The sequence below is a fragment of the Arabidopsis lyrata genome, assembly GCF_000004255.2.
Source record: "Arabidopsis lyrata subsp. lyrata unplaced genomic scaffold ARALYscaffold_1, whole genome shotgun sequence".
Taxonomy (NCBI): domain Eukaryota; kingdom Viridiplantae; phylum Streptophyta; class Magnoliopsida; order Brassicales; family Brassicaceae; genus Arabidopsis; species Arabidopsis lyrata.
In genome coordinates this window covers 10,201,818-10,215,398 of record NW_003302555.1, presented here as the reverse complement: position 1 = coordinate 10,215,398, position 13,581 = coordinate 10,201,818, and the positions used below count along the sequence as shown (strand labels likewise).

General features: G+C 35.1%; 2 protein-coding genes, 1 long non-coding RNA gene and 1 pseudogene across 4 annotated transcripts; 3 read left to right on the top strand and 1 right to left on the bottom strand.

Moving 5' to 3' along the window:
• Positions 1 to 1,446: 1,446 nt before the first annotated feature.
• Positions 1,447 to 3,357, top strand: LOC9326621. 2 transcript variants are annotated; one of them, XM_021011721.1, is made up of 10 exons: positions 1,447 to 1,577; positions 1,640 to 1,738; positions 1,830 to 1,922; positions 2,009 to 2,078; positions 2,171 to 2,253; positions 2,342 to 2,424; positions 2,513 to 2,629; positions 2,747 to 2,810; positions 2,902 to 2,985; positions 3,106 to 3,357. In XM_021011721.1, exons 1-10 carry the CDS (start codon positions 1,491 to 1,493, stop codon positions 3,151 to 3,153), a joined length of 828 nt encoding a protein of 275 aa, XP_020867380.1. In that variant the 5' UTR covers positions 1,447 to 1,490; the 3' UTR covers positions 3,154 to 3,357. The 2 variants fall into 2 exon arrangements, with proteins under 2 accessions (XP_020867380.1, XP_002893265.2); XM_002893219.2 differs by having other exon boundaries at positions 1,448 to 1,577; positions 1,818 to 1,922.
• Positions 3,358 to 5,589: 2,232 nt separating this feature from the next.
• LOC9329325 (paired amphipathic helix protein Sin3-like 1) lies at positions 5,590 to 7,275 on the top strand. The gene is made up of 6 exons (XM_021014388.1): positions 5,590 to 5,698; positions 5,803 to 5,974; positions 6,696 to 6,798; positions 6,877 to 6,897; positions 6,992 to 7,093; positions 7,171 to 7,275. Exons 1-6 carry the CDS (start codon positions 5,590 to 5,592, stop codon positions 7,273 to 7,275), a joined length of 612 nt encoding a protein of 203 aa, XP_020870047.1.
• Positions 7,276 to 9,205: 1,930 nt separating this feature from the next.
• LOC9326620 lies at positions 9,206 to 10,453 on the top strand (annotated as a pseudogene).
• A 526-nt stretch (positions 10,454 to 10,979) lies between these two features.
• Positions 10,980 to 12,784, bottom strand: LOC9326619. The gene is made up of 3 exons (XR_002329262.1): positions 12,525 to 12,784; positions 11,355 to 11,586; positions 10,980 to 11,272 (listed from the first exon to the last, which is right to left on the bottom strand). It is a non-coding gene; the product is annotated as an uncharacterized LOC9326619 (long non-coding RNA).
• Positions 12,785 to 13,581: the final 797 nt, after the last annotated feature.

Sequence of the window (13,581 nt, the reverse complement as noted above, 5' to 3'; positions counted from 1 at the left end):
AATCATTTTAAATCTTTTCATATTAACTTTACATAAAACACTAACATTTCTTTTTAACAGATCAATTAGCAATAATCACGTTGATCTTAATCCATTAATTATTTGCCTAAACAACTAACTGAATTTTATACAACTGTTATAGAAATTTTAGGAAAAATTAATCACTTACTATAAATACATTTTAAAAACGTTTAATGCTCAAATCTTTAGTTAAGATTTTGGAAAGAATAATAATTTGAAAATCAATTTCTACTCAGTTTAGCAAATAATTAATTTTTATTCATTGACATAAATATAGATTACTTAAAATAGATCGTAACAATATTTAATTTGATTTGTTTATTTAATTTCACCCATATAATTCTTAATTTAATTTGTTTATTTTTTCTTGCAGGAAAGTAGAAGTTTATAGCAATCCTCTTTTGATTTGATCTCATTTTTTAAGCGTGAAAGTATTATTGGAGAAAGAGTAATGTGGTGTACTACTTAAGCAAGGCTCAACAATAGGAATGTTTTAAAAACAAAATATATATGTAATTTGATCACATTTATATAATAATTTTATGAATTTACTTAGAAAAAGTTTAACTTTATTAAACGTTTTAAATATGTATAATATTAAAACTTTTATGAAGTTTCAAATATTATAAATATTTGAATTTTTAGAAGAATTTATAAAAAGTTTAAATATTATAAATATTTATAAAAGATATTAATACAGGACAGTATACTACGGGTGAAATCCTAAATATAACAATCAAAATACAATTATGAAGTTTGGGTCGATATTAAAACTTTTATGAAGTTTCAACTATTATAAATATTTGAACTTTATACGAATTTATAAGAAGTTTAAATATTATAAATATTTATAAAAAATATTAATACGAGACGGTATACTACGGGTGAAATCCTAAATATAACAATCAAAATATAATTATGAAGTTTGGGTTGATATTAAACTTTTATGAAGTTTCAAGTATTATAAATATTTGAACTTTATAATAAAATGACAAAATGACGTTTAATTTCACGGGACAGAGTTATATGGTGAGACGGGTTTTAGTCGATATTAATATGAGATGATATACTACGGGTAAAATCCTAGAATTAACAATCTAAATACAATTATACAATCTTAAACACTAAACAAAACAAGACAAACAATATTAATAAAATAAATACAATTTAAAATTTCTAATTATTAGTTATAAAATATTGTCCCAAGGTGTACTATACAGTAGCATATATTTATAAATCATCTTAAAAAAATATTCAATTTTTTTATTTAATAAAAATATAGACCCGCGGTGTACCGCGGGTTAACATATAGTATCTATACTTTCAAATTGTAAAAACCCAAATATAAGAAGAAATGAGCTCGAACTAAACTAATATAATCGGCCCATATTGGGCCCATAATAATAGGGATAAAATGTGAAAAACCTAGAGAGAAAATATCGCAAAAGAAACTCAGGCAGCCGCACGGAATGGACATGATGATGGAAACGGCCAAGACAGAGGAGTTGGTACAGAGTAAGATGCGCCGGGAGATTACGAGTCTCGATGATGATGAGGTATGCTAATTGCATGAATGATTATCTGTTTATTTATTTACGCCTGATTTGCGATTTTGCAGCTTTGGGCAGAATTTGAACCGGAGGGAATTGATAGGGTCCTGAGTGGTGAAATCAAACCTAAGACCTTGATCACTAATTATGGTGTCCTACGATATCGTGTAAGACCCAGACCCAAAGTGGTTGTATATATATCTTGTTATAGTTACAGAAGGTTGTTAAATTTCTCTTCTTTGTCAGCGATTTCCTCAGAGGGGAGCTTTGATTGCAAAGGAGATGCTCTCAGTGTTCCCGAACTCTACATACATTAAGTGGAAGTGGGGGTTTAGCAACTCACTAAAAGAGGTTATACATAATTGCTTCAAAGTTTTTTTTTTTTTTTTTTTTTTCTCTAAACGGGTTTTGTTTATATATGAATCGTTGCGTTGCAGCTCATAGGAATAGCAAAAGAGAGGGCTTGTACATCTCTCGTTCTCGCTCGGACAAACAGTGATGGATATGGTACGTGGTTAAACTCTGACGTTCCGTTCTTGCTGGATGTTATATATACCTCTAGGATCATATATATTTTTGCTTTCTTGTTTGGTTTGCAGATGAAATACGTATCGTAAGCTTGTTGAATGGTGCTGCCGCTGAGTTCAGTGTTCTTAATCTCATCCCACGGGAGGATATACCGGTACTAGCCTTTCTCTTTGTATGCACTTCCTAATTGGTCCAAATATGTAATTACTCCAAATCTGGCTCATAGTCAATTTTTCTTGCAGGATCAAGCAAGTCCCCCCATACGTCTCTATCCTGAGGTTAATATGGGATTATTTACATCTCCGGCCAGTGTTGGCGCAGCCAGGTTCAAAACTATTTCACACTAGCTAGCTAGCTAGTTACACAAAACTTTATTTGTATCTCACTTGTAATTTACTTGTTTTTATTTTCAGATTGATCCAATCACTCTTCCCCAAGGTTACTGATTCCGGTCCAAGGAATGGTGCCTGTCGAAGGAACATTGCATTTTTCCAGAACCAAAAGGGTTGTATCCATTACCGACATTATTGGTAACCACTTTTTCTTCTCTTTTTTTTTTTTTGTCTGACTAGAAATAAAATAAAATTAATCAATCTTTTTAACTTATATATATATATATATATTTATTTATGCACTCTCGTGGTCAGGAACCACGCTGAGGAAGTCTCCCGTGTAGGAGACGGAACAAGGGTTATGAAGGTTACCAAAAAGGTTGGGTACTTTGCCATATATATCTTATACTTTTTGCTGAGCTTATCATGTGTTGGAGATGTATGTAGCATTCTTGTTATTGATTTGGCAGGAATGTGGACCTCAATTCGTACTCATGCTAACCGCTTTAAGCAAGATAGCAGTTGAAACGGGGAGTGAAAAACGAATTTGCGTGGTAAATATCACTGCTGCAATTACATTTTGATTATTGTCTGATCTTATCAATGACTGGTTTCTCTTGACAAGGCCCTAACGCAACGCATTGTTTCTCTTTTGTTTTTTTATGGAATCGCAGCCGCCGTGGATTACCCTACCCGTACCCCCGCGTATTTTAGGCTCTTAGTCGTCCCAAGTTTTTCTGCACAAAACCGAAAAACAAACTCTGGTGGAGGTTTATTTATGTTTGCAATATTAGTAAGACTAAGAATGTCAATTAGGACTGTGACATGTTAGGTCCTTGGATATTTGTATCGTCCTTTTCCAACAAACTAAAAAAGAAAATAATCCTGAACTATATATATTATCAACACTTTAACTCGTTTCCTAAGTACACGTGAAAATCTATTTGAGGCTGTTTCCGGGAGGTTTGGATAAAACTTTTTTTTTTTTTAATTGATTTAGAAATCCTCTGAAATATAATATTTCAATCTAATAATTAAAAAACGATGAGATTTTTATTTGTTTACCATACCTAGCTTAAGTATCAAAGAACGTTTAATTATGAATTTATAAAGTCCCCATTAAAGAAGTTCCGGTTCGTCAAAACATAATTATAGGGACATAGCCACCCCACTCGCGCTTGACGGGCGTGTCGCGCTGTAGTCCACACTCCACACGGCACGATTTCGCCACCTCTCTTTCCGGCTGTAATCTCGTTTTTTCCCTCTAAAAATGGTGATGAGGGAAGTCACCATTTTGCATTGCTTCTTTGAAAGAAGAAGACTCTAACCCTTTGTTTTGGTGATCTATCCAACACCATTGGGAACACACATCTGGTGAAATTGCGTATTGGTCTTTCTACAACTATAAATCTCCTGCCTGTATTCGTCATGCCGAGGCTTTCCCCCTAGAGAGTTTACTTCCCAAACTGGTATCTGAAAGGGATACGAGGAAGCCCAACGCGTCCCAGAGGAATCAGGACCAGATTCGTTAACCCAAGCTCATTGAACACGCGGGCCTGGATTTTGCTATATACATCCCGGGTAACTTTTTTTGATCTTTTCTTGTACCTTGACAACACTTTTTTAGTGAGGCACAAGATTGTCCTGACTCGCTCTTCAGTCTATATATGCTTGTTTTGTTTTCTCAGCTGTACATGGACCGGCTAGTTTTGTTCTTCTTTTGCAACGCAGACTGAAAATGTTCAGTCCCGAGAGCACTACTTGCTTTTGGAGTTGGACAGGATAAAATCGACACATCGAATGCTCCACCAGGATCGCAGAGGTATTAGTGATATATTCCTGCACAACTCAGCTGTGCTTTCTTTCAGGTCAGGGCATGTGTTACTACCGTTGCCAAATTTATATCACTGCTGGTGGAATGATATGTTATCTGCAAGTCATGGACAGCTTCAGGACTATATCATCATAAACTTCTTGTTCTAACCTGGTGGGCCCCCAAACAGCACAGCTCGGGGTCGGTTTGATTCAAATTTGGACAGTGTACCGCATACTCATCCTGTACTTGAGGACTATGAAGGGCCATCAATATTGTATCTATCTCTCTGATGATAAGAAGCTAATATATATAGCGACTTCAATTATAGAGAAACATGTGCATCTAAGTAAAGCTTACCGCTTTTGCTGATCACATCCAGCAATATTGTCCCATGATATCTCATCGACATGATCATCCCCAAGGCTTGTTAACTCCGTTGATTCTCACTCCCATCGATTCAAGTTGAGAAACGGTTTTGTCCGTAGACGTTTCACGTGCTCTACCTCCCTTGTTCTGTCCAGCTTTTGTTCCAGCTATTTGCAACGCTGAAACAAAAGCCTCGACTTCTTCACTAGTCAAGCTTCCCTTCTTTATGAACTCAACTTCCTCAAACATGTTTTTAAAAAAAAAAAATTAAAGCCAAAGAACATTTGAGGAAGAGTGAGCAGATACCAAAAGAGAAATGGACTTGACCACTTTATCAGACGTAATTAAGGAGCCAAAGATACGACATGCCATGCCGTTTTGATATGTCAAAAGTTCTCTCACTCAGTAAAACCTTATTATGGCGATAGTCGCACTAGAACAGGGGACTTATATTTGTTCTTACATTATATTTGTTGTTAATAATGTAAGAAAAAATATAAGAAGCTAATATAGCAACTACGTTATAGTAGTCTAACAGTCGTAGTCTCGTAGAATAGATGAGTCCATGTTTTTTTTCTTTTTCTATGTTTTCTTTAGCCCGAATGCTTGTGATTGGTGAGCCAATAGCCAAAGTGGTTATAAAAGCAGGGGAAGAGGGGAAACAGAGATGAAGCCAAATCTTGTTGGAAGGTTCTCAATTACGGATGATGACTCTGAGGTGCCCCAAAGAAGCTTTTGATGAGATCAACAAAAATTTTACAATGCTAACAAACTTCCAAGGAATTACTGAGGCATTTGATTTTCTTTGTTCATCCCAACCTGCTAAAGCACTGCACGTTACATGCCAGCTAAAAAAACAAATAACAAAATACATTGCAAACAGATATTACAGCAGCAAAAGAACTCAGAGAGAGTTTCAGATTTTGGTGCAGAACTTAAGTAGATGATGAGTAGCGTACCAAAAAAACTTAAGTAGATGAGTAGCTGTGTCTTCTTCCTTGAGCTTGAAGGAGTCACCACTATTCACTCCATTAGCTTCACAGAACTTTCTCCACTCTTTTCCCAATCTCATTCTTCAGCAGCAAGTGAACTTTGGCGTGGCTTGTGAAAACCAAATGCCTTGTGTCCATTTTTGCTTTGGCTGCTCTTGTCTAATGAGATTCCAATTTAAACTTCTTGAGATTGTAAGGTGTGAGAGTTGGTGTCAAGAATCTGTCTTGGCTTGTTGAATATGAGGAAGAAGAAGAAAAAGAAGCTCGGTTGTACATGGATGAACACAACTGGAGAACAGGTTTTGTACCTGATTGCACAAGTTTGAAAGTCATTAAATCGTTGGCCATTTTTCGATTTTCGCGTCTGAGGTAAACGGCCATGTGTTTTGTGGAATTTCAGCAACGTTGTCCATGGTTTCCCATCTTCATTCAATAAAATGATCTCGCACTCACGATTCATTAAACCATTAGACCTTGAAAAGGCTCTTGGAAGAGTCTGCAAAGTTTATCAGAGAGTATATGATTTAGATGCAAAAAGGTTCTTAAGAGTTATGGTTTTAAGGAGAGGTACATCTGATACAGAAGCAAACTCTTTTACCAGTACATCTTTCCTTAGACTCGACGGGGTGACACGAGCTACAAAACAATATTTATGGAGATCCTGCTTCTCTTCATCTACATTGTCCTCACTGCGTCCTACTTCCTTCCGGCTTTCCACACTTATTTGCCACATCAGCCTTATAAAACTAGTTCTCAGAACAAAATCTTGTAGAACTATGGGGACAGATGACTTGTGATTAGCCTGCAAGAGGGAAATGTTTAAACTAGGACCAGCAAAAGTAACTGTGTTATATATGACGACTAATTCATCTGTCAGCACGGACTATTTGATTAAGTTGGTTTTGAGTGTTATAAACCTCTTCAGAATCAGCATAAGCTACTCCTCTCCAATGCTGAAGAGAGCCATAGAAGTGTGTTGTTGTTAGTCTAAGTTTAGCTAAGGACTAAGTGTGAAATAGTTATATATACATTCAGAATATACATGACCGTCGAAAGTGGATATATCTGGAAGATATAGTCTCTTTTGTAGACCCGGTAGAGATGGTGTCATTGCAAAGGTGAAGGAGCTCTTGAAAGATCATCATGATCTGCTTCTTGGTTTCAATGTCTTCCTTTCAGCTGAGGCTAAGATAGTCATTCCTTCTGAGGCTAAGAAAGCTGAGTACCTCGCTAAGTCTGCTGATACTGAAAAGAAACATGCTGATGCAGAGGATTTTATGAACAAGCTTAAGGTACAGAAATGCTAAAACTGACAAATGATCCTAGAGAAACACCAAATCTTTTGATTCCTCTTTTGCTAACTACAACAAATTCGTCTATCTGCAGACAAGGTCTCGTACTCTTGATACTCATGTAGTGGGGTCATTTAAAGCGATAATGAGAATGTTTAAAGAGGGAAAGATGTCGGTAAAAGAGGTGCACAAGGAGGTATGTTCGTTCTTGGTGACCTATTTTGTGTTTTCTGTTTTTGTTCTCTTGGTTTGATTTGTTATATATCTTTGCAGGTCACTGATATTCTCTATTATCATGAAGATTTGATCAACGACTTTCTCAGATTTTTCGAAAAGAATGATCCTATAGCATCAGCATCACTACTACTAGAATTGTAACGAGATGTATTTGTAAACGAGAACGGAGTGTATAGTTTTCTTTTATAGAGGTGTTAGTTTAGTTCGATGATTCTGACATGCACTTGTTTAAAATCTTTGCTTTTCAGTTTTCACCAAGAAGAAATGAGATTTGAATATTTTCCATATATATTTAGTTTTGTTATGTACTTAATTAATTGTTAGTATATTAGAAAAAGACAAAAAAGGAAGTACTTAATAATTAATTAAAATGCTTCAAATCCAAAAAGAGATCACGAACATTGCATCGAGAGATTTCTTTAAGAAAAATATATGGAAAATCTTACGTAACCGTGGAATCATAATTCATAAACAAAACCCTATTTAAAGAGATCACGAGCATCGAGAGATTTCTTTAAGAAACTCGTCTCTTCTGTTTCGTGATCGTGAAGCTAGCCTTCTGCATTCGTCTCCGAAACTCGGTAACTATCTATACACATGTGATCTTCTTCTTTTTTTTTTTTTTTGTGACTTTCGTTATGTCCACTACAAGTTTTTATTCTCTGTCAGGTTTGCTTTTGCTAGATCTGTTGCTAGTTGTATTCGTGGATGATATCGAATTGAGTTCGTTGAATATATTAATTTCATATATGTGATGAATTATCAAATCCGACTGATCGATGAAGTTTAATAAACTTTGATTCTTGAACCTTTTTGTTAAAAGGGTTTTCAAATTAAATGAAAAAAACGATTACAAATATATGAGGTCATGTAGTGAAAAGAAAACAACATACAATTAAGTAGATTCTGATTCTAGATTAGAGAAAGAAAAAACAATGGTCAATGGATTAGGTCGATTAACCACGACTAGCACAGCCACCACGACCACGCTTGCCAACCGTAGTCCATTATATTGATTCTCTTGAACTTTTTGCGTAGGCTGGGTAGGAGTAAAAAGAGTATCCATAGTTGGAGGAGTACTAACCATTGAAAGCTTCAGTTGGTGCAGCCTTTGAATAGGCTAAAGTAGTTGGAGTAGAGTCGGCGTTTACTAACGCAGTAGAGAGAGAGAGAGAAGCCAGGTACGATGACACTTGGTATTGATGGTTCCTCCTCGGATAGAGGAGATGAGTGAGTTAAAGCAGAGACAAAATCCATCTCAACGTCTAGTGAGTGGAATTAGCTGGGACATACAACATTAACAGGTGCAACGACTTCTAAGGGATAGATTGGCGGAGAAGGATTCATCTAGTTTCCTTGTATCCTAGGTGACCACATTTCTCACACTTTTTTGGGAGCCAAGAGTACTTAACATCAACCATTGAGACATTGCCTATCTCTTGTTTAGTTCCACTTCCACCATTAGCTTATATAGTCTCACCCATAAGGGTCGGGTCCAACCTTGGTTTGTTGGTTAGCATGGGTGCTCCTAATCCTGAAGCTATCCAACTAATACCCCATTCTGAATAAAGACAGCTTGGGAGGTTTTGTGTTGTTCTCAATAGAAATGTTAAGCTAATCTATAGATCCCATCAGACTGAATACTATGGCAAGCTTTTAATTGGTGAACTGAGTTCTTCTATCTTTGGTTAAGAATGAGATTAAGATCCGGTATTTGATTGGTTTGCCCTGTGTTTGAATTGACTACTTCACAAGTGTAGTTTATGTGTCATGTGGTCCATAAATAGAGGAATAAGACTAATATTATCTCTTAATCCCATCAATTTGATGCTAAATTTTTTCCTCGAATAAAGTTGATTGATAACTAATAATGGTCCTTGAGGAAAGAATTATTTTGTTGTTAAGACTTTGGGGTTGTCGAAGGATATCCATTAATCATTTTTTGAAAAACCTTGTACCGTCTTTTGAGATGTTACAAGACTTAATATAATTTTGTTTGATTCTAATAGAGTTTCACCCTTTTTTTTGGCTGCCTCTCTTTGGACAATAAAGCTTTCCTAAACTTCAAACCATGGTTGGAGGAGCAAGTGCACAGAAGCCAACTACAAATGACGCTCTTGCATACCTTAAAGCCGTCAAAAAAAAAAAATTCAGGGTACGTGAAAAATATGACGAATTTCTTGAGATCATGAAGGATTTTAAATCTCAGAGGTATAATTTTGTCTCTTTTATGTTTGGTTTTGGTCTTGGTCCGGATAATTCTACATGGTTTCTGAGAACTGATTTCCAAATTGTTCTTTTTTTGTTTTTGCGTTGTAGAGTTGATACAGCTGGTGTCATAGAAAGGTAAAAGTCCTTTTCAAAGGACACCAAGAGTTAATATTGGGTTTCAATGCCTTCTTGCCAAAGGTTATGTGATCACACTCCAACCCGAGGATGGACAACCTCCACTAAAGAAATGCAATGAGTTCATGGACGCAATTGGTTTTGTTAACAAGATTAATGTACGTAGTTACATTATGAGCTAATTAAACTGTCTAAGGAAAATATTGATTTTCCCTTTCCTACTCTCCTTAATATTCTCATTCATTTGCAGACTAGGTTTCAAGGCGGTCGTTCATACAAATCATTTTTAGACATTTTAAACCTCTACAGAAAGGAGAGAAAGTCCATCAAAGAGGTCTACGATGAGGTAGGCTCATTGATTGATACTAAGCATTTTTTTTTATTGCTAATATTTTACTTAGTTTTACACTGTTAATTATCTCAGGTTGCTATCTTGTTTCGGGATCATTCGGATTTGCTTGCGGAGTTTACTCACTTTTTGCCTGCTACTCCAGCAACGGCCTCGTTTCATTCTCTTAAACCTCAAGTGCGTGACACAGAGATTTGTGTGCCTATGATGCATCAAATGCACTATAAAAGCATCCACTGTTTTGCAGCTGCTATGATGTTCTTAGTTTCTTTTTTAATATGGTATTTTTGTGTGCAACCACAGTTTGGCATAGATCATCCTGAGGAGTTGAATTCACAAGGGATTGCTATGTTATTTCAAGCGCTTCACATATAGCTAAGTAGTATTTTTTTACAAGTCAAAGATAATAGTGGAGGTTTCTTTTTTCGAATGTGATTAGTAGCTTTTTTTTTTTACTTATAAAACTACTCATGAGTATCAAAATTCAAATTTACCATCATTTAGTTATTTCCATGCTTACCTATGAATTGACTATGTGTATGAAGAATCCGGCAGCGATACAAGGATAAATTTTATCGGAATTATTCTACGAACAAGGCGACAAAGTTTTCAGTCTACCGGTAATATCATTATGCCGACAAGCTAGAGTTAAACCATTCTTCTATTAGTAATGCCTAGCCAAACGGATTTTAAGATTTAAGCAAAATCGAGCATAATCATGGAATTTTGATTTACTTTAAATCAAATTTTTAGTTACATTTTTTTGTCCACTCCTAAATTTAATAGTTCTGATAATTTTGCATTAAGTAATTACTTAGAATTTTAAGAAAAAAACCTATATGTATTTAATATGATTAATCATCTAAAACTTTAACTTAGAAAATTATTTCCAAAAAATATTAATAATTTATTTATATAAAATATTTTCAAAATTAAGTATGTCTCCCACATAACAAAGGAGGTTAAAAATTATAAAAGGAAAATTATTAAAAATAATAAAAAGAGAAGATAGATTTTATAACTCTCCAAAAATGATATATCAAAAAAAAAAAAAAAGGAAGTAATATAAAACAAGAAAATACAACTTTAACAACACATTTTTTTAGAAAAAAAAAAGGAAATGTTTTTTTTTTGTCAACAGAAAAAAAGGAAATAATAACAAAAAAAAAAATTAAGCGAACGAGAAAATGTATCAAATAACTTAAGAAGACGGAAAAGTTTTCTCGTTTCTCTTGCAACACGTCCTACTCCATGTGTCTTTGTGTTCGACACGTGTGTTATCAAGAGTTTATCCTTCTTTTGTTTACTGTTTGTAATCGATTGGCCTTAAAAATGACTTGTAAACGCTCTCGTATGTATCTCCATCTACTACCCTGAGCGCTATCAAATTCTTCTCATGATCCACTGCCTCGATCCTCTCCTTCCCCACCTTTGGCTGCCCATCTGCACCCAAAAAGAAGGGTTAACCAATCAAATCTTTTATGCTGTTTCAGAAATATATATTTAAATAAATGTTTGTGCTTACCAATTAACATAGTTCCAGAAAATGACACTGCCAACTTTGCCAAACTCTCCCTCATGCAAAGCACATCCTTGGATGTCAGGAGTGGCTTTTGCAATATCTTGTGGTCTTCTAGAGAGCATCTGATGGAACTTCTTTGCAGATGCTTTGATCTCAACATCTACCTCAAGCTCCCCTTGCAGAGAAGACTGACGCATAGCTTGTGCCATTTTTTTTATACGGATGTTTTGTGTCTCTAGGTTTTTATGAGAGTGAGTAGGTGAGTCTCTTTGGAAATTCATAGCCACTTTTATAGAGGAAAGAATAAGCAATATGTGGCAGGAGTCATTCTAAAACAACAGAGTTGCCGAATGTTGGAATATATATGGTCCCTTACGAAAGGGAAGGAATCAGACCAACTAACTGATAACATCTATAATATTCTTGTAGTCAGTTGTGGGAATCGATTCAACGAGGTGTGTCCACAAAAAAAGGTGTGTTTCAAGATTGCTATAGGCTACTATTATCGACCACTTCCATATACCAACGACAAGAGTAAACCCGTTCATAAGAGTATAAGAGCAACATTATTTGTAGTCTCTTAAGATTGACTCTTAACGATAGTTTAGTATTAAAATTGTAAAATTTAGAGTTAAGAGATTGTATTTTTGTTTTTAGTTTTTATGTGTCTCCAATGGTAATGGTAGGTTCTTAATTTGTGGTTTTTAGGAAAAAAAATATTAATTTAAAAATGAAATTATATTTTAGAAAACTTAATAACTGAGTATATCCATCTCATGTCAAATGACCATTCACACTATGATCAACCTAGGAAACAATATTAAAACAACAATCATAGCTGAAATCGCCGACTCTTACGAATTAGCCACAATTATGGCTTCTACTATGTGATAAATAATAATGATTCATCGAACTTAACAGTCAAATTACATGACAAAACTAATAACACTCCGCAGCATAGAATCCACAATAATCCCCACGAATCAAACTACGAATGGCAACTATTATTACCCGAACACGGTGCGGTGAGCTACTTCGAGGGATTGCCAATGTTCGTTGGGATTGAGATTAAGATCCCACAAAGTATTAATCGAAACAATCATCAAGACAGATGCAAAACACTCAAATAACATCAATTCATGCAATCAGAGAGAGATTCCTACTAAGACAAACCGATTGGTGAAGGATTAACTCCGATTTGTTGAACGAAACTCGAAGATCTGGTGAAAAAACTCTCCGATTTCGAATGCATTAACTCGCCGATTAGATGTACCAAAGTCTCCGAGGACAACCGACGTCGGTGGAGATGATGAGATAACGGCGGAACGACGGCCGGAGGTCATAAACATCGGAGACTCCTCCGATTGCTTTTGATTTGAGGCAAATCGCCTCTGATTTCACTTTGGTAGAGAAACACGTAAAAGAGAGAGAGAAGAGGAAGAGAGAGAAACACAGAGCAAATTTCTTCTTTGTCCAATATAAAAGCGACACGCGTCCGTCTCTTACAGAAATTTTTGTCTTTTAAGTAAGAGACGTTTTTTAACAATAATCACCATTTGCCATTTAATTAAATATATCTTAATACCTAAGATTCATCTAAGAGACTGCTGACAAGATGGTCTAAGACCAATATCGTATTTCGAGACAATTAATGTACGCTGTCTTGAAGCCGCGCAGGTAGAATCTGCAAATGAAATAACTTCTCGTATAGTTACTATTCCCATATCATAACACAGCATCCATTTATCGATTTTGGTGGCATCATGTGGTGTATTTATCTAATAACTCTAAACAAATCATTGTACGGATTGGATGAGTAATTCAACTAATGATGCAAGTGAAAGTAACAACTTACGTAGAAATTTTTTGCATGTAAAAGTCAATAATAGAAAGTATGTAGATTTTATAGCGAAAATGAAAACAATTGAGAAATATATATTATATATCCACTAATGATATAAGTGAAAGTGACCAAATTTTTTACGTGGAAACTTTTGCATGTAAAATTCACTAATAGAAACTATGTATAAAATTATAGCGAAAATGAAAACATTTATGAACAAGGGAACCCACCTAAAATTGAGGTGGGGAGGGGGAATGTATATTATTCAAAGGGAAATTGCCTTTCTCATGTCAATTTTCTCTTTTAGGGAATTCGGTGCAATTTATGCTTACTTAGCTTGAGGAATTTATATTCCTCATAAGTAATTCATCAATAATATACATATAA

Excerpts from the sequence above, each read along its gene's own strand:
- LOC9326621 (XM_002893219.2), top strand. The coding sequence starts at position 1,491 with ATGGACATGATGATGGAAACGGCCAAGACAGAGGAGTTGGTACAGAGT. Across the intron at positions 1,923-2,008 it reads TTAGCAACTCACTAAAAGAG|CTCATAGGAATAGCAAAAGA; the intron begins GTTATACATAAT and ends GTTGCGTTGCAG. Across the intron at positions 2,425-2,512 it reads GCCAGTGTTGGCGCAGCCAG|ATTGATCCAATCACTCTTCC; the intron begins GTTCAAAACTAT and ends TTTTATTTTCAG.
- LOC9329325 (XM_021014388.1), top strand. The coding sequence starts at position 5,590 with ATGAGTAGCTGTGTCTTCTTCCTTGAGCTTGAAGGAGTCACCACTATT. Across the intron at positions 6,799-6,876 it reads TTTCAGCTGAGGCTAAGATA|GATTTTATGAACAAGCTTAA; the intron begins GTCATTCCTTCT and ends GCTGATGCAGAG. Across the intron at positions 7,094-7,170 it reads TAAAAGAGGTGCACAAGGAG|GTCACTGATATTCTCTATTA; the intron begins GTATGTTCGTTC and ends ATATCTTTGCAG.